At 45.1% G+C, this 20,400-nt stretch overlaps 2 protein-coding genes and 1 long non-coding RNA gene across 15 annotated transcripts in view; 2 read left to right on the forward strand and 1 right to left on the reverse strand.

Annotated features, from left to right (window-relative positions):
- LOC112869085 (serine/threonine-protein phosphatase 4 regulatory subunit 1) overlaps positions 1-7,995 on the reverse strand; it is an 83,644-nt gene extending 75,649 nt beyond the window's left edge. For 4 of the 10 annotated variants that reach the window (XR_015249567.1, XR_015249566.1, XM_086702566.1 and 1 more), the window contains exons 1-2: positions 7,951-7,995; positions 7,756-7,800 (exon numbers count right to left, since the gene is read on the reverse strand). Coding sequence is in view for 4 of the 10 variants with exons in the window: in XM_086702566.1 (XP_086558692.1) it covers positions 7,756-7,800; positions 7,951-7,957 (52 nt within the window). In the remaining 6 variants the exon portion in view is untranslated. Of the gene's footprint in view, positions 1-1,732; positions 1,843-2,135; positions 3,557-7,755; positions 7,801-7,950 lie in introns of those variants that run through there. The other 6 variants (XM_086702570.1, XM_086702564.1, XM_086702568.1 and 3 more) reach the window with 4 other exon arrangements.
- A 111-nt stretch (positions 7,996-8,106) lies between these two features.
- RAB22A (RAB22A, member RAS oncogene family) overlaps positions 8,107-20,400 on the forward strand; it is a 57,289-nt gene continuing 44,995 nt past the window's right edge. For 2 of the 4 annotated variants that reach the window (XM_086702573.1, XM_086702571.1), the window contains exons 1-2: positions 8,112-8,434; positions 9,419-9,498. In XM_086702573.1, the coding sequence (XP_086558699.1) occupies positions 8,399-8,434; positions 9,419-9,498 (116 nt within the window). In that variant the 5' untranslated portion in view covers positions 8,112-8,398. Of the gene's footprint in view, positions 8,435-9,418; positions 9,499-20,400 lie in introns of all 4 variants that reach the window. The other 2 variants (XM_086702575.1, XM_086702574.1) reach the window with 2 other exon arrangements.
- On the forward strand, positions 11,668-14,289 carry LOC147582845 (uncharacterized). The gene is made up of 2 exons (XR_015249568.1): positions 11,668-12,450; positions 12,695-14,289. It is a non-coding gene; the product is annotated as an uncharacterized LOC147582845 (long non-coding RNA).

Genomic DNA, 20,400 nt, shown 5'->3' on the forward strand with positions numbered 1-20,400 from the left:
GTACAGCCCCCAAAAGCACTCTGCATTTAAAAAAAAAAAAAAAAAAAAAAGTCAGTATGGGGGCGCCTGGGTGGCGCAGTCGGTTAAGCGTCCGACTTCAGCCAGGTCACGATCTTGCAGTCCGGGAGTTCGAGCCCCGCGTCGGGCTCTGGGCTGATGGCTCGGAGCCTGGAGCCTGTTTCCGATTCTGTGTCTCCCTCTCTCTCTGCCCCTCCCCCGTTCATGCTCTGTCTCTCTCTGTCCCAAAAATAAATAAACGTTGAAAAAAAAAAAAATTAAAAAAAAAAGTCAGTATGTCATCTTTCCCTTTTCATGGACTCCTTCTCCTCAGTCCCTGGTTATACTCTCCCTTGCACCTTGATTCTAAAAATCAGTGCCTTTTAGAAAATCCAAGCATAACACTATATGGAAAAGTGTACAAATAGCGAGCGTTCCACTTGAAGGATTTTCACAAACTGAACACACTGGGGTGACCAGCACTCGGCTCAACAATTTTACCAGCACCTCCAAAAGCCCCTCGGCCCCCTTCCACTTTCTCTCCTACCCCAAGGATGACCACTCTCCTGCTTTCAAACAGCCCGGATGCCATTAGCTTTGCTTGTTCTTGTAGTTCGTATAAATGCCATCGTGCGGTATGTACCCTTTTGTGTCTGGCTTCGATCACTCATTATTATGTTTGCGAAGTTCACCCACATTATTAGGTAGACTCCTAGATCATTCACTATTATAGCTACATAGTTTTCCTTGTACGAATGGAACCACAATTCATAATCCATGATGGATTGTATTCATGATGGATGTGTGGGTGGGTTCCCGTTTCTGACTATTGAGAATAGTGCTACTATTTGATGGGTGAAACAGATAAAGGAGATTAAGAGCACACTTATTGTGGGGCACCTGAGGGGCTCAGTCAATAAAGCATCTGACTTCGGCTCAGGTCATGATCTCACGGCTCGTGAGTTCGAGCCCCGCGTCGGGCTCTGTGCTGACAGCTCAGAGCCTGGAGCCTGCTTCGGATTCTGTGTCTCCCTCTCTCTGCCCCTCCCCCGCTCATGCTCGCTCTCTCTCTCTCTCTCTCTCTCTCTCTCTCTCTCACAAATCTAAACATAAAAAAAATTTAGTAAGAGCACACTTACCATGATGAGCAGTGAGTAATGTATAGAATTGTTGATCGTTATAGTGCACAACTAACATAACACTATGTTAATTACACTTCCATAAAAACTTTAAAAATAAAAAATAAAAACAATAAATTATATATATATAATACATATGCAGTGTGAGAGAAAAAATTATCAGTTCTAGAATTACTAAGAAAATTTTTCCAGAGTAAATAATACAATGTCAGGTAACAGTACATAGGCAATAAATTATTATTACATGACTTTTTTTCCCCTAACCTATTCAATATATCTAAAGTGTTAATCTATGGATAAAGTTAACAAGGCTCTGAAACCACAAAGAGTGCTTAAGATTTAAGACAAAAGAAAGAATAGTGCTACTATGACCAAGTCTTTTTGAGAAGAATATGTTCACATCTTAAAGTAGAATTGTTGGGCCATTCAAATGATACATATATAATATATATCATATGATATACATATGATATACATATGATATATACACTATATATATATATATATATATATATATATATATATTAAGGGCTTCAGAGTAGATATAAATAATGCAAATGTGTTCTGGGCTCTTCTATCCAAGAAAAGCAACTGACCTCAATCCTTCCAGCTGCTTCTCCTTCAAAGGGTCTGTTTTCCCCCTGCCGGGCTGTGAGCTCACAAGAACGGCGACCATTCCCAAAAGTGCCCAACTGCTAGCCAGTGCCTGGAATACAAGGGCTAGTCAATACGTGACCACTCAGCTAGTGAACTAAACGTGACATTGCCTTAACTCCTCGTGCCTTCCCAACTGATTCTGGTCTGGCTTCTGCTCCTTGGCTGCCTTGGAAAAGCTCGCACTGAGGTCACCGTAGACCCTCCGAACTACCAGAGCCCGTGGCTGCCCTTCAGTCCCCACCTCACCTGACCCTTCTGTGGCAAGTGGCAGAGATGATCGACCCAAACGGAACAACCCAAAGAAACCAAACCCTTGGCTTCAAGGGTCCCCTCGTTTCTTACCGCTGGGATATTTGTTCTCCAGGGCTCCGCTACTGGAAGCTTCTGCTGCCCGGGGCTCCGTTCCTCGGCTCAGGCTTCCACCCACCAGTAATGACTGTCTTCAGTCCTAACTCTGCTCCGGAACCCTACAAGGGGGCTTTCCGGTGGCCTCCCAGACTGTGTTCCCGGGACCTCCTGTCCACGCCTCAAAAGTGTGTCAGGTGGAAAATACGAACTCCACCCTCGCATAATGCCTGGTGTACTTATTCAGCGTGAACTTCTGCAGGTCTGTTGTGCTGCCATTCAGCATGCTAGACCCTGGGGATCCAAGACGGGGAAGAGCGGCCCTGATGGACAAGAACGGACATCTGGCCATGCTGGGCTTAGATGCCACCACAGGGTTCAGGGAGGACGAGGAGAGGTGCCCAGCCCAGCCTGGGTGGAAGGAGGCAAAGGTGCTTTCACAGGGTCTGTCTCTGAGCTGACTCTCCCCTGTCAGAACTATCTATCGACCCCACTCGCTGCTCTCACACCCACCTCCGCCATCGAGACCCCATTGCCCTTGCCTGGATCCCTGGACCACAGCGCTTTTTCCAGGCCTGGCTTGTTTCTCCACAGTCTGTCCTTTACAATGTAACTCAGCTTTGGGCACTACTCTGACTAGAACTCTCCAGTGGCACCCCCTGGCCCCTTGAGCAAAAGGCAAACCCCTTATCCCGTGAGGGACCAAAGGTCACACGTGGGAGCGTCCCCCCTCCTCCAATTCCTGTGTCCAGTGCTCAGCGTGCTCCAGATGCACAAGTCCTGGCCAGCACCAAGCCCGTCCAGCCTCCGAGCCTGCGCCCTTGCCGTCTGCCATGCCCGGACGCCTTCTCCAGCTCCACGAGGAAACATCTCCGTCTTGTTATTCAAATCCTAGAGCACCTGTCAGAGCTCCTGACAAGCCTTCTCTGGCCACTCAAGGTAAAGCAGCAACTCCGTCGCTCCAACAGCCCTGCCTGGCACTTCTGATCACACTCACCTGTCACACGTCCTACACCACCACTCCCGAACTTAGCTCACTCATTTATGTTGGCTTTTTCAAAGCTATCTCTGCCGATGGACTGAAAGCTCCGTGAGAGCAGAAATGCTGTTTGACTTACTCTCCTCTGCGTTCATAAGGCCTAGTGTAGTGCCTGGGACTTAATAGGTCCTTAATAAATATTAGTCACGCACTAAAGCCAAAGCATGGCAGCTTTGTACAAATTCCGTAGCCCAGACTCCCTGGTCTGAATCCCACCTCTGCCAATCACTAGCTGTGTTGCCTGGGGCCAGTGACGTAGCCTTTTTGTGCCCCTTGGGAGCTTTGCTTGGTAACAAAATAAAGTTAAAAATACTCTGCCTGAGGGCACCTGGGTGGCTCAGGTCATGATCTCTAGTGGTCTGTGAGTTCGAGCCCCCTGTGCTGACAGCTCAGAGCCTGGAGCCTGCTTCGGATTCAGGGTCTCCCTCTCTGTCTGCCCCTCCCCCGCTCACGCTCCGTTTCTCTGTCTCTTAAAAATAAACCAACATTAGAAAAACACTTTCTAAAAAGAAGAACAAAACAAACAACAACAACAACAACAACAGCAACAACAAAAAAACCCCTCTCTTTTTAAACAGAGACAATTTCAGGGAATCTGTGATGTTCATCTGTTTGTCTCACAGGAAATGGAAAATACAGAGCAACAAAAGTAAAATGCGTTCTGATGATCAGAGGGGAAGCAAAGTTGATACTGAGTCCACCACTCTGACTCTTTTGTTCCTTGCCACCTCATCCTGCTGGGAGGAAAGAGGTACATGTTTTTATCCCCAGTACACCAACAGGAGAAATGAGAGGCGAACCCTGAGCAGTATGTCAGGGGTTACTTAACAAAACAGAGGCTGTACTAGCAAAGAGGTCAGCTCTTCAAACCGAACCTGGTGGGAAAGACAGTCTGTTAAGGTTGCCTTAGCTAATACGCTCAGAGGCTCTGAAAGAATGAGATCAGAATGATTTGGCCCGTGGACCGAATCCAGCCCACTGGGTGTATGTGTAAATAAAGTTTTATTAGAAAACAGCCGTGCCCATTCATTTAGGCATGTCTGTGAGTCCTTCCAGGTTACAACAGCAGACTTGACTGGATGCATCAGACCTTCCAGCCCACAAGGCCTAAAATATTTACTATCAGAGCCTGTATAGAACAAAACTTGCCCGTCTCTGATTTAGAGAATAGTGCCATGTGTCCGGATTGTGTTCTATTTCACAAGTGTCAGCATACTCAAGTTCCTGTTCCTGTTCAAACTAGTTCACTTAACAGGGAGGGTTTGGGGGGGGGGGGGGGGAGTTAATTGACAATCTTTGATTCAAGTGTATCTTACAGTTCAGAGAAAGAGTTCAATGGTTTGGTTCTGGGCTCAAATTAATATAGCTTCTCCACTTCGGGGGCACACAGTTTGCCCGTGGTCCTTGAACAGAACATTTTTACAAACTTGGAACAAAGCAGGTGAAATGGAATGCTTTTTGCTCTGGAGGATGTCTAAACCTCTGAAAACAAACACACTGTTCCCTAAATGCTAATACAGTCTTTCAGTCTGTCTTTTGAAGCTAAAAATGCATCTTACTGTAACTTTGTAGTGCCTTCAGAACTGGGAATCCAGCTTTCCAACTCTTTGTGCAGATGTTTGGTCACAGATGAAACTTTCATTTTTTAAAAACTGTACTGTGGACATTTTCACACATATGCAAAAACAGAGAGAACAGTATAATAAGCCCGCCGTCCCCGGCAAGCAGCCTCAACAAGTATCAATATTCTGCCCTTCTTCTCCCCCTTATCCTTCCTCCCAACTTCGTGCCTGTTTATTGTTTGCTGCGGTATCCGAAAGCAGACCTCCCGCATCAAATCATTTCGCCCATAAAAACTTGCTTGTTTCTGTTAGATAAGGCCTTTTCTCCTTTGAACGAAACTGTGATACGACTATCACATCTGACAGAATTCATAATAATCCTTACCATCAGCTACCACCCAGTCCAAGTTCAATTTTCCCCAACTGTCTCAATAATGTCTTGTTAAAGCTGGTTTGTTCAACTAAGAGCCCAAGTATGACCACATATCGAACTTGCTGATAGGTCACTTAGGTGTCTTTTCATCCACAATGGATTGCGCTCGGGGTGTTTTTTGGTTTGTTTTTTTTTCCCACCTACCACCGACACGGGCTTACGTTCTAATTGGCCAACAAACCTTACTGAGAGTAATACCTCTTCAGGCTGCACATGCTGTAAGCAAATTCATAGGCCCCTTAGGCACAAACTCACAAAGCTCCACTTTCCAGTGCAATCCTCCACCGGGACCAATATGCCAGGCCACCGCACACACTTTCTGCTCTCGAGAGAAGGAATTTAGCAAGCTAACTCTCTAAAATTAAATTTTTTCTGTGCTGCGATGGCCTGAAGACTCTGAATGATTTTTAAAAAACAAGGCATCCGTTCATTAAGGCTTGCTTTTTTTTTTTTTAAGTTAGTCAAATTTAATCAAGAATCACCAAGTAAATCAGACAAGCCTTGCAATCCATTACTGTTCCAAGTCACAACTGTAATTAATTAATTAAACGCCTAGCTCATACAGGACATTGGGTTATAAAAAGGGTGACCTGTGTCCCTGCCCACAGCGACTGACCGCCTCAATGAAGCAGTTACTGCATCGCTTGGACAAAACACCCAAGGAAGACGACACAAAACCACTCAAACTGACAGCTGTGCCCCTACCATTAGGTTAAGAATATGTGAGGTTGATCTGGGCGGCAGGAAAAAAAAGGACAAGGGTCAAAAGGAACAGAGGACGACTGCTGCTGGTTCGATCACTTATGAGCTGTAGCAGACTGGATGAGTTAGTTACTTCACTTCTCAGATTCTGTTTTATCACTTGCAAAACTGGAACAATCTCCTCCACCTCCCAGAGTAGTAGCCATAAACACTGAATCAGAAAATCTTACACGAAAGCCCAGCACTAGTGATGATGAAAATAATAATAATGAATTCACGGACTATAAAAATTGTTACGTCAGACATTGAGCTAAAAGGAAAGAAGTGGCTCACAGGACCTCAGGGTCCTTGCTGTCTGTCAACCATGGTGTGATAATGCCTCCCAATACCAGCACAGTAAGGTATAAGGGTGAGACCCCGGGGGCTTGCGGGGGCGGGGAGGAGGGGGACAGGCCAGCCTCCCATGGCTTTTAAATCAATTGCATGGTAAAGTCAGCACCTCGCAGCTCCCACCCCTCAAAGAGGAAGCCCCACCAGACTCCCAAACTTGCAATACACAAGGCATGGGTATATTCAGAGCCATAATGGTAGTTTCCTTCTCTGTTGGGGCAAGTCTTCAGCAGTCTGCTACAGAATATTTAAGGCGTCCTCTAGTATTAGGTCCAAATACCCAGTACTTGCTCAAACAAGGCCAAAGTAAAATCATAATTATTTTTTCCTAGAGTCTTAGTTCCTTTTGGTACATATATACAAAAAAGACAAGGACGTGAGCCGCCAGAAAAGAGGTGCCTGCAGCCACCATGCTTTGAGAATCCCAACCAAACCAAGGGGAAAAGACACCTGGAGAACAGAGCTCCTGTCTGACAGTCCTGTGAGATCTCCTGCGCCTGAAGCCATCTCGGACCTTCTCACCTTCCCAGAGTTCAACGGAGAACACATGAAGCTTCTGTATCACCCAGTCAACCCACAGAACTGTTAGCGACAATAAAATGCTGTTGGTTTAAGTCATTAAGTTTTGGGGTGATTCGTCAGGTAAGGAAAACCGTCAGGACTCCTTTACCAGCCAAGCATCCCTGGGTTCGGTCGTTTTTACAAGTCAGCTCTCCTCCTGGACTGTGAACCCCTGGGCGCTGCCCCTGTTTCTGGTTCTTCTTTGTAGGTCTAGGGAGCTGCACGTGGCCTGGCCCAGAACAAGTAGGTGCTCAAGAAATGTTTGTTGAACGGAAAGGAAATGCTTCATTTACCGCAAATGGGGATTTGCATTTACAGGATGACACCTCCCCCAGCCCTCAGTCCTTAAGGCGATTCCAAAGAGAAGGAGAGCGCAGGAAGGGCCAAGTTTAGGAGACCCACCCCAGGAAGGAAGGCGCCAAAGGGGCTCGTTGGGAGAAGTGATGGAGCTGGGCTTGTGGCCAGTCCACGTGAGAAGTCCGTGCAAGTCTGTGGCCGGCCACACGGAGGGCGGGACCAACCAAACTCTGAAACTCCGCGGCACTGGGCAAAGCCCCAGCGAAAAAGTGGAGACCCTGGGTGGAAGGTGGCCGCGCCTCCTCTCGCCCCCAGTCACCAGGACTTGGGGCAAGCCCCGGCACCCTCCCCGGCCGCCGCGGGCGAGGAGGAGGAAGAGAAAGAAAGTGACCGGAAGTCAGAAGTTTCCCAACAACAACCAAAATCCTCCCTCAGGAGGGGAGGGCTCCCCATCCTCGCCCGGCTCCGCCCAGTGAGGAGGGACCGCCACCAGTGCATCCAGGAAGTTGGGGGTCCTGTTCTTCTGTCCCAACAGGGAGGGCCTGGCCTGTAGCTCTCCCGCGGCGTTCCGTGCACCCCGAATTCCGTGAGAGGTTCCCCGGGACGGGCGGGGGCGCCCCAACTGATACTTACAATCGTCTAAGTCATCGTGCAAGTCCACAAAGTACAGAGGGATCTCTGAAAACCAAGAAACACACTGGAGTTACACATAAGGAGGGGGACCGCGGCAGGCGGGCTCAGGGGCGGGCGGGGTCCCCGGGCCTCCTGGGGTGGTCCGGCTTGGGGGGAGGGGGCCGCCCCTGCGCCCAGGGAGCCAACCCCACTCACCCGCCATCTTGGGATGGGCCAGGAGGCGGGGTCCGCGCGGGGTGGGGCGGGACCGGGGCGGGGGGCGGGGCCTAGGGCTCCGGGCCCCCGCCCCCCAGGGCCGGCACCTCCCCGCGAGCCTCGCGGCGCCGGCCGACCCCGCCCTCCCGGCGAAGGTGGCTGCCGAGGTGGGCGGGGAGGTCAGGTGACCCGGCAAGGCGTCCCAAGATGGCGGCGGCAGCGGCGCCCGGGAGGCCGGAGCACCGTCCGGGCTGCTGAGGCGGGCCCCGCGCGGCTGGCGGCGGACGGGACGGGCCGAGGGCTGGCGAGCGGACGGCCGCCGCCTCTGCGCGCCCCGCAGCCGGGGCTGAGCCGTGCGGCGGCGCCGCCGGGGGATGCTCGCGCTGGGCCCGGCCTCTCCCTCTTCAACTTAGGGCGGCGGCGGGCCCGCGCCCCTGGCTCCCGGGCCATGGCGCTGAGGGAGCTCAAAGTGTGTCTGCTGGGGGTGAGTGGCGGCTGGCCGGCCGGGAGGGCCGCGGGAGGCCGGGCAGGCCGAGGACCCAAGCGTGCCCAAGTCCCCTCCGCCCCTTCCCCCAGCCTCCGTGCGGGACTTGCCCCGGGACCCTCCCTCCGGCCCCCGGGTCATCCTTGCCCCCCTTGCCACCCGCCCCTGAGGGTCCTACTGGCCGGAGGGACCCTCTCCCCTGTTCCTCCCTGGAGCCCAAGGACTCCTCCCGCCCCCAGAGGGTGAGGAGCCTTCCCTGCCTCTCCGTTGCATCTAGGTTGAGAGCAGCTCCCAAATAGTTTCCTACTAAGGTACTAGTTAGAAGTTGGCCAAGTCTTCCAGAGTGAAACCAATAGCAGGTCTTCAGGTTTTACAAGCAGCGTCCTCTCCTTTCTCGTTTGTTTGGAGTTTTTGAACTTGTGGGATCACCCCCCCTCCCCCCTTCTCGCAGAGTTACTTTCTTGGGGGAAAGTTCAGATCACGAAACTCCAAGAACTAGTTGGAAGCTTCAGCTTCCTGCCTTGTCAGGGCAACTTTGCCTCTTGAGATCCCGCTTTGCGCAGTGAATGCTCTCTTGCCTGAGTTGCTGCTTTAGAGAGTGAAAGGGATTCCAATAACTAGCCTTCCCCCTTCCCAAATAGGGTGGGGCTGTGATTTATCAGGGATTACTCAGAAGGAATTCAAGAGTTCATAGTTTACTTATACACGTTAACAAGAGAGTTCGTCACTTTTCACGCTAAGCAGCAACTTTGGGTTTTTCAGAAGATTCTAATGGCTCCTGAAAACTGCAGAACCCCTCTCCTGCAGTGCATTTTGAAATCTAATTACTCCCGCTGGATGTTTATGAAAACCTTCTTTGTGTCTCCTAACTTCTGAAACTTAGCATGTACAGTGATTTTTCTGAAATCCTGAACCCATGGCCCAATGTAGTTTTCGCTGTCTGCAAGCAAGGAGATTTATTTGTGTGTCTCCCTTCTCTTTCAGGATACAGGTGTAGGTAAATCCAGCATCGTATGGCGGTTCGTGGAAGACAGTTTTGATCCAAACATCAACCCAACAATAGGGTAAGAGATTAAATCTGTTGAGTATGTAGCTAAAGGTGTATTGGAAGTCCTTCCAAATTAACAAGTGTGTTACGGGAGAGGGAGTGGGTATGCGTTCAGCGGTGGCAGTCTCCATCATCTCTGGAAGGACTTGAAAGTACAGTGAGGACCGGTGTGTTTTGGGAAAGTTGTCTTTTGATTTGTGAGGTGAACACTTCAAACTAAAAATACAAGTTACAGTTGCAGGTAGAGTGTACTTCGGTCTGTAAATATGAACGACAATTACGTCTTGAAATAAAGCAGAAGAAAAGAAAGAGGTCCTGGTAATACTCTTTCAGGGACATCAACCGAAAGATACTTAGATGGTTTTAGTTCTTTTCCTGAAAAGTGGGAGGCATCTGTCAGACCGGGAGGGCTGGCACATGGGTAAGTGGACGCCCGGGACAGCGCTTCTGGCCGCGTCACCACTGCTCCTGTCTCCTTCTCATACATTCCTGCGCAAGTAGGAATCATGAATTAATACATTAATGTTGAAATGGCAGCTTTTTCCTGGTGTCTGGCTCTTGGGGTAAGTGAAACTGATTGGCTATATAGGTTTTTGACTGTGAGAAAACCTTTCAGGGCAACTAAGTATTGTGATATTAAGACTTTTGCTGTGAGAAGTTGTGTCTTATAGGTTTTACTACTGTGCAAGGCTTATAAAATTAAATAGCTTCTATGCTATGTTTATTGCAAACCCCCCAATCAAATGGTATCTTCCATTTAAAGAAACATTCAGTGCTCCTGCAGAAACAGTTTACAACGTACACAATCCCGTTTGCGGGCATGGAGGCGAAACCACCACTATCGTTTTGAAATTAAAACGCCTTTCTGTATCCTTCAAGAAAGAACTGCGTATGTGCACTTGTGTAAAACGTGACCTCATCCGCCTTCGGGCCTGCCTGTTGCTACCTGCCTGGGAAAGCGAAGTGACAGGAAGTGATAGCAAGTAGTGCTGGTGACTCAGCGCGTGACGCGTTTCACACCAGGTCAGAGCTGGAAACACGTGTCTGGAATGCGCAGACACCACCTTGGTGAAAAGTGCTCTCTCAGGCGAGGAGACAGAACAGGAGGGGTATGGTTCCGGTGGTGGTGGTGTGGCCGGCAGCCCCGTCCTGGGCGTCCACTTCCCCAGGCTGGCGGACGCTGGGGTTCCCCACCTTGACTCCCGCTCCCTTCACCAGGAGGTCTTGGCTCACGTTTCACAGGCAAGAGGAAGATGAGGTTTTCCCTTCATTTCCCTCCGCCTGTCCTGGTTTCTTTTCTCTCGGCCTCCGCAGGTATCTTCCTCCTTTTGTGACCAGCTCCCCTCACACCCGAGCCCTGGAGCCCCCTCATCACCACTTGTCCCTTTCTTCTTCCCGCGCCCCGCCTCCTTGTCACGGCCTGCAAAGGTGTCCCCGACTCACCTGCGGTCCTAAGACCATACCATTTCCCAAGCCTGCTGTGCCGGTGGCGGGAACTCCTGGAAGAGAGGTTGCTGCTGCCTCAACTGCTGTTCCCTCTTGGACCTACTGTTGTCTCCATTCCACCCCCAGCATCCCACTAAAACCACCTTCCCTCCGTACTGGTTTCCATCGAGTTGACAAAAACAAGAAACAAGGGCTTTTTTTTTTTTTTTTTTCTTTTTTCACTGAGCGCTTTCTATATGCCACATGCTGGACTGGGTGCTGGTAATTTAAGCCAGGGGTCAGCAGACTGGACCTTTGGCCTCCCTGCTGTTTTTATAGATAAAACTTTACCGAATCACAGTCGTACTTACGCACATACATACGCACATACTGACGCACATACTGTGTCCACTGCTCTCTGGCTACAATGGTAGAGTTGAATAGCTGTGACTAAGGTCCTGTAGCCCAGAAAGTTGAAAATATACGCTGTTTGGCCCTTCTCAGAAAGTTGGCCAACCCCTAATGTAGATAGAATCGGTTCCTGCCCTGGCGGACCTTCCCTACAAGGAGGAAAGAGATACATCCTAAAATTAACGTGCAGGAAATGATTTATTGGACCTTTATCCGTGCTACAAAAGAGAAACATGGGAGTGTGCTGAGAGCATGATAGGTAACAGGGGCTTGGCCAAACATAAAGGAATGGCTGATTCTCAAGGGCAACAGTGGAGGTGTAAAGCATTTGGAAGCCCTGTTTAAAAATTGGAAGATGAGTGGATTATGCAGTCTTTAAATTTTAGCTGTGTTGGAGGGTGCATGGTAGTACCTCATTCTGGTTTTAATTTCCATTTCCCAAAGATGGACGGAGGGCATAGGTGCAGAGGGAGGTAGAGGGGCAGGATGTCTAAATTCCCATTTTCCACAGAAAGCTCCAATTTAAGTCCAGGCCTGATGGCTCCTAGGGCCCATGCTTCCCCTCACCCCACCCTGTATGACATATGTGGCCATTAGGGAAGGCCCATGAGTATGGGAGGAGTGAGGGCCTTAGGACAGGAAGAGGGATGGCTACCAAGTTCTGCAGGGGACGAGGTCCAAATCACGGGTTGGAAATATGGGCCTGGCCCTAAGGGGAAGCCTGGAGAAGTTGACTTGAGACTACAGCGCACAGGTGAAGTTGAGTTGTGGGGGGGATGAGAGCGCTCGTGGGAAACGTGGGGAGCAGGACACAGCTGGGGAAGACCTACATTTGCAAAACAAGCGTTGGGGGGCGGGAGAGGAGAAGACAACAAGGGAGCATGATCATGGAGGAAGAGAACTAGGGAAGACAAGGGTTGCCCTCCAGCACACCAACACCTGGTAAGTGGTGTTGGAGCCTCCCCTGAACTCCAGGACCTGGCCACCCCCGACTATGCCCTGTTCTCCCGCCTCATAGTTGCTGCCGTCCCCCCTGCCGCTCACTTCCCTCAACGCCAACAACTAGTTAACTTCCACACTTCAAAAACTTTCTTCTTAAACTTTTGATTACAGTTTCTTTTAAAGAGCAAAGGTGTTTTTTTTTTTTTTTTAATTTTTTTTTTCAACATTTATTTATTTTTGGGACAGAGAGAGACAGAGCATGAACGGGGGAGGGGCAGAGAGAGAGGGAGACACAGAATCAGAAACAGGCTCCAGGCTCCGAGCCATCAGCCCAGAGCCCGACGCGGGGCTCGAACTCACGGACCGCAAGATCGTGACCTGGCTGAAGTCGGACGCTTAACCGACTGCGCCACCCAGGCGCCCCAAGAGCAAAGGTGTTTTTTGATCAAGTCCAGTGTATCAGTTATTTTTATAGTTCATGTTTTTTTGTGTCTTACACATCCATCCAAAATCATCAAGATTTTCTCCTATGCTTTTGTTTAGAGTTCTTACGCCTTTATGTTTGAAATCTTAGTTTGTGACTTAATTCTACTAGCTGTAGTTTACTGTGCGAAGGAAGTCAAGGATCATTTTTTCCCATGTGTCAGTCTAGTCATTATAGCAACATCTGTTAATGATGAATTCTGCATTTATTTAATTAAATTACCTTGGCGCCTCTGTCAAAAATGAGTATGTATGTGTGGGTCCATTTCTGTTGCATGGATCCATTTGTGTATCGTAGTGCTAGTACGATACGTGGCCCTGGTTGCTGTAGATTTGTAGACATCTTGAAATCTGCAAATGTTGAAATCAGGCAGTGTACGGCCATTGTATTCATATTTTTAAAAATCTGTTTGACTCCTCTCAGTCCTTTATATTTCTGTTTGAACTTTAGAATCGTAATGCCCAATTTGTGAAGAAAAGAAAAAAAAACCCTGAAATTTTCATTGGGAATATAGCTAATCTACTGAATAATTTGGAGACAGTCGACATCTTAACAATATTGTGTCTTCTTATCCGTAAACATGGTATACTTGTGCACTAATTTATTTCTGATTTCTGTCCACAAAGTTTTTTAGTTGTCAGTGTGCAGGCTTTGCACATATTTTGTTAAATTTTTCCCAAGTAGTTTGTTTTTATGATTAGCAGATGGAATTTTTTTATTTCAGTTTTTATTTATTTATTTTGAGAGAGAGAGAGAGAGGGCACGTGAGAGCAAGCACACGAGCAGGGGTGGGGCAGAGAGAGAAGGAGAGATAGAGGAGGGGGGAAGAGAGAGAATCCCAAGCAAACTCATGCTCAGCATGGAGCCAAACGCGAGGCTCGATCTCATGACTGAGATCATGACCTGAGCTGAACGCAAGAGTCAGCCATGGGACGCCTGGGTAGCTCAATCCGTTGAGCCTCCAACTCAGCTCAGGTCATGAACTTGTGATTCCTGAGTTTGAGCCCCATGTCGGGCTCTGTGCTGACAACTCAGAGCCTGGAGCCTGCTTTGGATTCTGTGTCTCCCTCTCCCTCTGTTCCTCCCTTCCCCCCCCCCATACTTTGTCTCTCTGTCTCTCAAAATAAAGATTAAAAAAAAAAAAAAAGAGTCAGTGCTTAACCAACTGAGCCACCCAGCTGCCCCTAATTTCAATTTATTTTTAATGTAATTTATTGTCAATTTGGCTAACATACAGTGTGTAAAGTGTGCTCTTGGTTTTTGGGGTAGTTTCCTGTAATCTCAATTTTTTTAAATGTTTTTATTTTTGAGAGGGAGGGTGGGAGCATGAGTGGGGGAGGGGCAGAGAGAGAGGGAGACAAAGGATCTGAAGCAGGCTCCACACTGTCACTGCAGGGCCCACTGTGGGGCTTGGACTCATGAACCGCGAACTTATGACTTGAGCCAAAGTCAGCCGCTTAACCGACTGAGCCACGCGGGCACCCCCCTAAATTCAATTTTTAATTGTTTGTTGCTGAAATATAGAATAAATTTTATTTATATGTGTTGGCCTTGTATCTTGTGACTTCCTAAATTTACTTAGTTCAGGCACTTTTTTCATAGATGCTTTGGGATTTTCTTAGGTGTACAATCACGTCCTAGGTAATAGACTGTTTTACCTCTTCCTTTCCAATCGGTATGTCTTTTATTCTTTTTTTTTTTTTTTTTTTTTTTGCTTGCCATATTACATTAGCTGAGACCTCCAGTACTTTGTTGAGAAGTGGTAAGAGCAGATGTCTTTACCTTATTCCCGATCTTGGGGTGGGAAACATTGGATCTTTTACCATTAAGTTAGATGGTTAGGCCCTAGGTTTTTTTATAGGTGCCCACTGTCAGGTTGAAAAGAAAATGTTCTCATCTATCCCTAAATCAGTGAGATCTTTCATCAGGAATTATGTTGAATTCTGTCAGGGGGTTTTGTTTTGTGTTTTGTTTTTACATGTTTTGAACTGTTCTTATTTTCTTTTTTAGTCTTAAAATAGTGGATAACAACAATCTATACTAAAATATTAAATGTGTTCCTAGGAAAAATTTCACTTGGTTATTGTGCGTTATTTAATACATTATTGGGTTTGGGGGCACCCGGATGGCTCCGCCGGTTAGGCGTCCAACTTCAGCTCAGGTCATGATCTCATGGTTCATGAGTTCGAGCCCCACATGGGGCTCACTGCTGGCTGCCCATCCCCCACTCATTCTCTCTCCATCTCTCACCCCCCGCCCCAAAATACATTATTGGGTTTGATTTATTAAAATTTTGCTAAGGGTTTTTGCCTCTATGAGGTGAAGAATTATCTGTAGTTTTCTATAATGTCTTTTTCTTGTTTTGGTATCAGGGCTTCATAAAATAAGTTGGGAAATGTTTTCTCCTTTTCTACTTTTTTGCAAGGGTTTATATAGAACTGGTGTTATTTCTTCCTTAAAGGTTTGGCGTGATTCACAAATGAAGCCACTGAGTAAGGAGTTTTCTTTGTCAGAGAAATTAACTACAGGGGCGCCTGGCTGGCTCAGTTAAGCATCTAACTCTTAATCTCCACTCAGGTCCTGATCTCACGGTTTGTGAGTTGGAGCCCTGCGTTGGGCTCTGTGCTGTCAGCTCGAAGCCTGCTTAAGATTCTCTCTCCCTCCCTCCCTCTCTCTGCCCCTCCTCACCTCTCTCTCTCTCTCTCAAACATTTTTTTTTTAATTATTAAAAACAAAATTTTAACAACAGATTAAATTTCTTTAGTAGATACAGGTGTATTCATTTCTTCCCAAGTAAGCTTTGGTAGTTTGTGTTTTTCAGTGAATTTGTCTGTTGTATCTACTTTTTAATTTATTGACATAAAATTCATTTAAAACATTTTATTATCGTTTTAATATCTTTAGGATCTGTCCAGTTTACTAATTTTAATGATCTTTTCAAAGAACCAGCTTATTTCATTAATATTTCTATATTTTCTATTTCATTGATTTTTGCTTTTATCTTTGGGTTTCCTTTTTTTCCTCATTTGCTTATTTTGGCTAATTCTTTTTTTTTTAAGTTTTTTAACCTGGAAGTTTACAATATTGATTTTTAGGGCCTTTTTTTTTTTTTTTTTCCATTATATGAGCATTCAGAACTGTAAATTGGGGCGCCTGGGTGGCTCAGTCAGTTAAGCATCCGACTTCAGCTCGGGTCATGATCTCACGCTCCATGAGTTCGAGCCCCACATCAGGCTCTGTGCTGACAGCTCAGAGCCTGGAGCCTGCTTTGGATTCTGTGTCTCCCTCTCTCTCTGCCCCTCCCCGGCTCATGCTCTGTCTCTCTCTGTCTCAAAAATAAAATAAAAACATTAAAAAAAAAAAATTAAAAAAATTAAAAAAAAAAAAAGAACTGTAAATTTCCCTGTAAGAACTGGTTTAAGTGAATCCCACAGATTTTGATACATTGTATTTTCATTTTCATTTAGTTCAGAGTATTTCCCTTGTGATTTGCTTGACCTGTTGGTTGTTGAGAAGTAGTCCCTAACCTCTAATTATTAGGGATTTTCCCGAAATTTTTCGGTTATTGATTTCTAGTTTAAATCTATTGTGGTCAGAAAATGTATTCACTATTATTTCAAACCTTTTACATTTGACATTTGTTTTATGGTCTAGAATATGGTCTTCGCGAATGTTCATGTGCACGAGAAAAAAATGTGTTCTATAAATGTTAGCTTGGTTAACAGCACTGTTTATGTCTTTATCTTTACTGTTTTTCCCCCCCTCTCATTTGCAGTGACAGGAGTGTTTGAAATCCAACTCGAATTGAGAATTTGTCTATTTCTCTTTTGTTCAATTTAATCAATTTTTGTTCATGTATTTTGAAGCTCTTAGATTGAGTGTTTCCACGTGTCGCATTATTTTTCCTGATAACTTGACCCCCTCACCATCATAAAACCTCTTTTTCCCTGATAATAGCCCTGATTCTGAATTTTACTTTAGACATTAATACAGGCTCTTCAGCTCTCTGTTGATTAGTGTTTGCGTATCTTTTCCCATCCATTTACATTTAACCCGTTTATATCATCTATTTGAAGGAGGTTTCTTGTAGACAGCATTATGGGTCCTGCTTTTCAGCTTAATCTGACAGTCTCTACTTTTAAATTGGAGTGTTTAGACCTTTACTGTCCAGCACAGTTGCCAAAGCCACATGTGGCTATTTGAATTTAAGTTAATATTAAAAATTTAGTTCCTCAGTCATACAAGCTATCTTTCAGTTCTCATGAAAAGAAGCTATGTTGCATAATACTGATTTGCACCATTTTGGGGGCACCTGGGTGGCTCAACCAGTTAGGCGTCTGACTTCGGCTCAGGTCCTGATCTCACCGTTCGTGGGTTTGAGCCCCACATCGGGCTCTCTGCTCTCAGCCAGCACAGAGCCCGCTTCAGATCTTCTGTTCCCTTCTCTCTCTGTCCCTCCCCCACTTGCATGCATGCATTCTCTCAAAAATAAAATAAATATTAAAAAAGACAAACCATTTTTACTTATTTGAAAAGAAAAAAAATTTTTATTTATTGTAACTATCAATATGGTTTGGCTTAAACCTACCATCCTGCTGTATTTTCCTATTTGGCCCATGTTAATGATTCCATTTCAACTCCACTATCTGCTTGTTAGCTCTGTTTCTTTGTTTTTTATTTTGGTGGTTGCACTAGGATTTACAACGTACTTTTTCAGTCTACCTTCAAATAATACACAATTTTCACATATGGTATAAGAACCTTACAAGAATATACTTTCATTTTCCCTCTTGTGCTTTGTGCTATTACTGTGATATGTTTCACTCTTCACTCCTGCATCTTACAAGATTCATAATATACTTTTTTTTTTTTGGCCTCAGTCAGAATGGATCAACGATCCTTTAAAGAGACTGTTGGTCTTTTTTTCTGGGTCCTTATGCCAATATCACAGTTTTTTCCCTTCTGTATCTTTGTAATGAGTCTTAATGTCCAATGATGTGGCCTTGTGTTGTTCTTCAAGAATGCCTTGCCTTGCATTTCCACATAAACATTAAAAAATTGTCTTGTCCATTCTCACACATACCAACATGTTAATCTCCACTGTTTCTGATTGGCATTCCACTGAATTTATAGATCAGTTTGGAAAGAAATGACATTTTGATGATAATGAATTTTCTAATATATGAACCTTCATTATTCTTCCATTTATTAGACAAGCTTCTTTATTTTCTCTCAGTATTTTTTCTACTTCTCTATATAGTGGACTTGCACATTTTTCATTATATTTATTCTAAGGGTTTGATGTTCCAAAGCAATTTTATGCTGTTAATATACTACATGGTACTGTTTTGAAATGTACTTATTTCTAATCTTAAACTTTTTATTTCTTTTTTATTGAATTGAGTAGGATCTCCAGTACAATATTGAATAGAAATGTGGTCCTGGGTATCCTTATTCTAATCTTAGGGGGAAAGCTTTCACTGTCATACTATTAAATATATTTGCTGTAGGTTTTTTGTTTTTTGAGTGTTTTTTTTCTTTTTTTTTTTGTCCATGCGCCTTATTACAGAGTGTCCTTTACATCATTTGCTGGGATTTTTTTTTCTTTTTTTACATGAACAAGTGTGGGGTTTATCAAAAGATTTTTGTACATCTACTGGATCAGTCATGTAATTATTCTCTTTTACGCTGTTAATGTGGTAAATTACACTGCTGAATTTTCTTGGAATAGATCCACTTAGATCATGATGTATTATTCTTTTTATATATCACTGGATTTAGTTCGCTATTTTTTGGGCTTTTTGTGTATGTTTCAGTAAGATTGTCATGTAATAATTTTGTGATGTGCATGTCAAGTTTGGTGTCAGGGTTTTGCTTCTCTTACAAAATGAGTTGGGATACTCTTCTACGGAAGAGTTTGTATAAAATTGCTCTTAGTTTTTAAGTGATGAGTAAAATTCATCAGTGATGCCATCTGGGCTTCTAGGCATCCTTGTGGAGTGGAGTTTAAGGAGCCAATTTCTTTTCAGAGTTGTAAGATTATTCATTTACACATTATCTATTTCTTCTTGTATTGGTTTTGATATTGGAGTCTTGTGGGTTTTTTAAGGATTTTGGCTCTTCCATAAACTTTTTCCAATTCGCATAAAGATGTTAAGATTCTAAACTGATACCCTTTTACATTTCTGACTTGAGTTTTGCCCTTGATCGGCTCTACACTATGTCCACTTTGTAATTCATTAATTTCTGCTCGTATCTTGATTGTTTCTGTCCTATTCAATGTGCTGCTCTTTTCTAACGTCTCGAGGTAGATGATTATATCATTGATTCTCAGTCCCTATTTTTTTCATGCCCGCAAGACGGGGAGGGGCAGAGAGAGACCATCCCCAGCAGGGATTCCGATATGGACCTCAGTCTCACGAACTGTGAGATCACCACCGGAGCCAAAATCAGGAGTTGGACACTCAACCGACTGAGCCACCCAGGCACCCCAGTTGTAGCGATTACATTTTGAAACCTTAACCATAGCTCTTGCTGATTCCAACAAGTTTTTGTATATCATAATTTCCTTATCATTCATTTCAAAATGTTTTTCACTTTCTGGTAAGATTACATTCTTGTGGGGGGGGGGGGGGGTTGGGTGCGGCGCCTGGGAGGCTCAGTCAGTTGAGCTTCCGACTTCGGCTCAGGTCATGATCTCACAGTTCTTGAGATTGAGCCCCACATCAGACTCTATGCTGACAGCTCAGAGCTTGGAGCCTGCTTCAGATTCTGTGTCTCCTCTCTCTCTTTCTCTCTGTCCCTCCCCAACTCACATTCTGTCTCTCTCAAAAATAAATAAACGTAAAAAAATAAAAAAACAAAACAAAAAGATTACATCCTTGGGGCGGCTGGGTGGTTCAGTCGGTTAAGCTTCTGACATCGGCTCCGGTCATGATCTCACGGTTGATGGGTTTGAGCCCCGCATCAGGCTCTCTGCTGTCAGCATGGAACCCACCTTGGATTCTTTGTCCACACCCCTTCTCTCTGCCCCTCCCCTTCTTGTGTGTACACGCTTGCTTTCTCTCAAAAATAAACATTTTTTTAAAAAAGATTACATCCTTTTTTTAAGTGTCATTTAGATGTGTTTCTCAATTTTCCAATATAAGGAAGTTCTCTAACTTTCTGTTAATGATTACTGACATAATTGTACTGAGGTGACAATGTAATTTTATGATTTAAGTCCTTTAAAATATGATACAGTTTACTATGTGACACAGCATATGTCAATTTTAGGAACACGTATTCCATATGTGTTTGAAAAGTTTGCATACTGTGCACCTGTTAGGTGCTGTATTCTATGAATGGAATTAGGTCAAGTTCATTAATCATGTTGTTTATTCTTTCTGTTATCCTTGCTAGTTTTTTAGTGTATCTAAATCCAGCAGTTACTGAGAGAAGTAGATTAGAAACTCTCACCATGGTTATGTGTTTGTCTGTTTATCCTGTTCATTCTGTTTCATTTTATCAAAACATTAAGTACCTATAAATTTAGAATTTTATATCTTACTGGTAATGCAAACCTTCTAACATTCTGAAATGTACTCTTTTAAGTTCTAGGGTGCGTTTTGCCTTGAAGTATAATTTCTTTTGGTTGGGAATTGCGTGCTGCATATT

Source organism: Puma concolor, chromosome A3 (genome assembly GCF_028749965.1).
Source record: "Puma concolor isolate L17-30 chromosome A3, mPumCon1.1.hap2, whole genome shotgun sequence".
Lineage (NCBI taxonomy): Eukaryota > Metazoa > Chordata > Mammalia > Carnivora > Felidae > Puma > Puma concolor.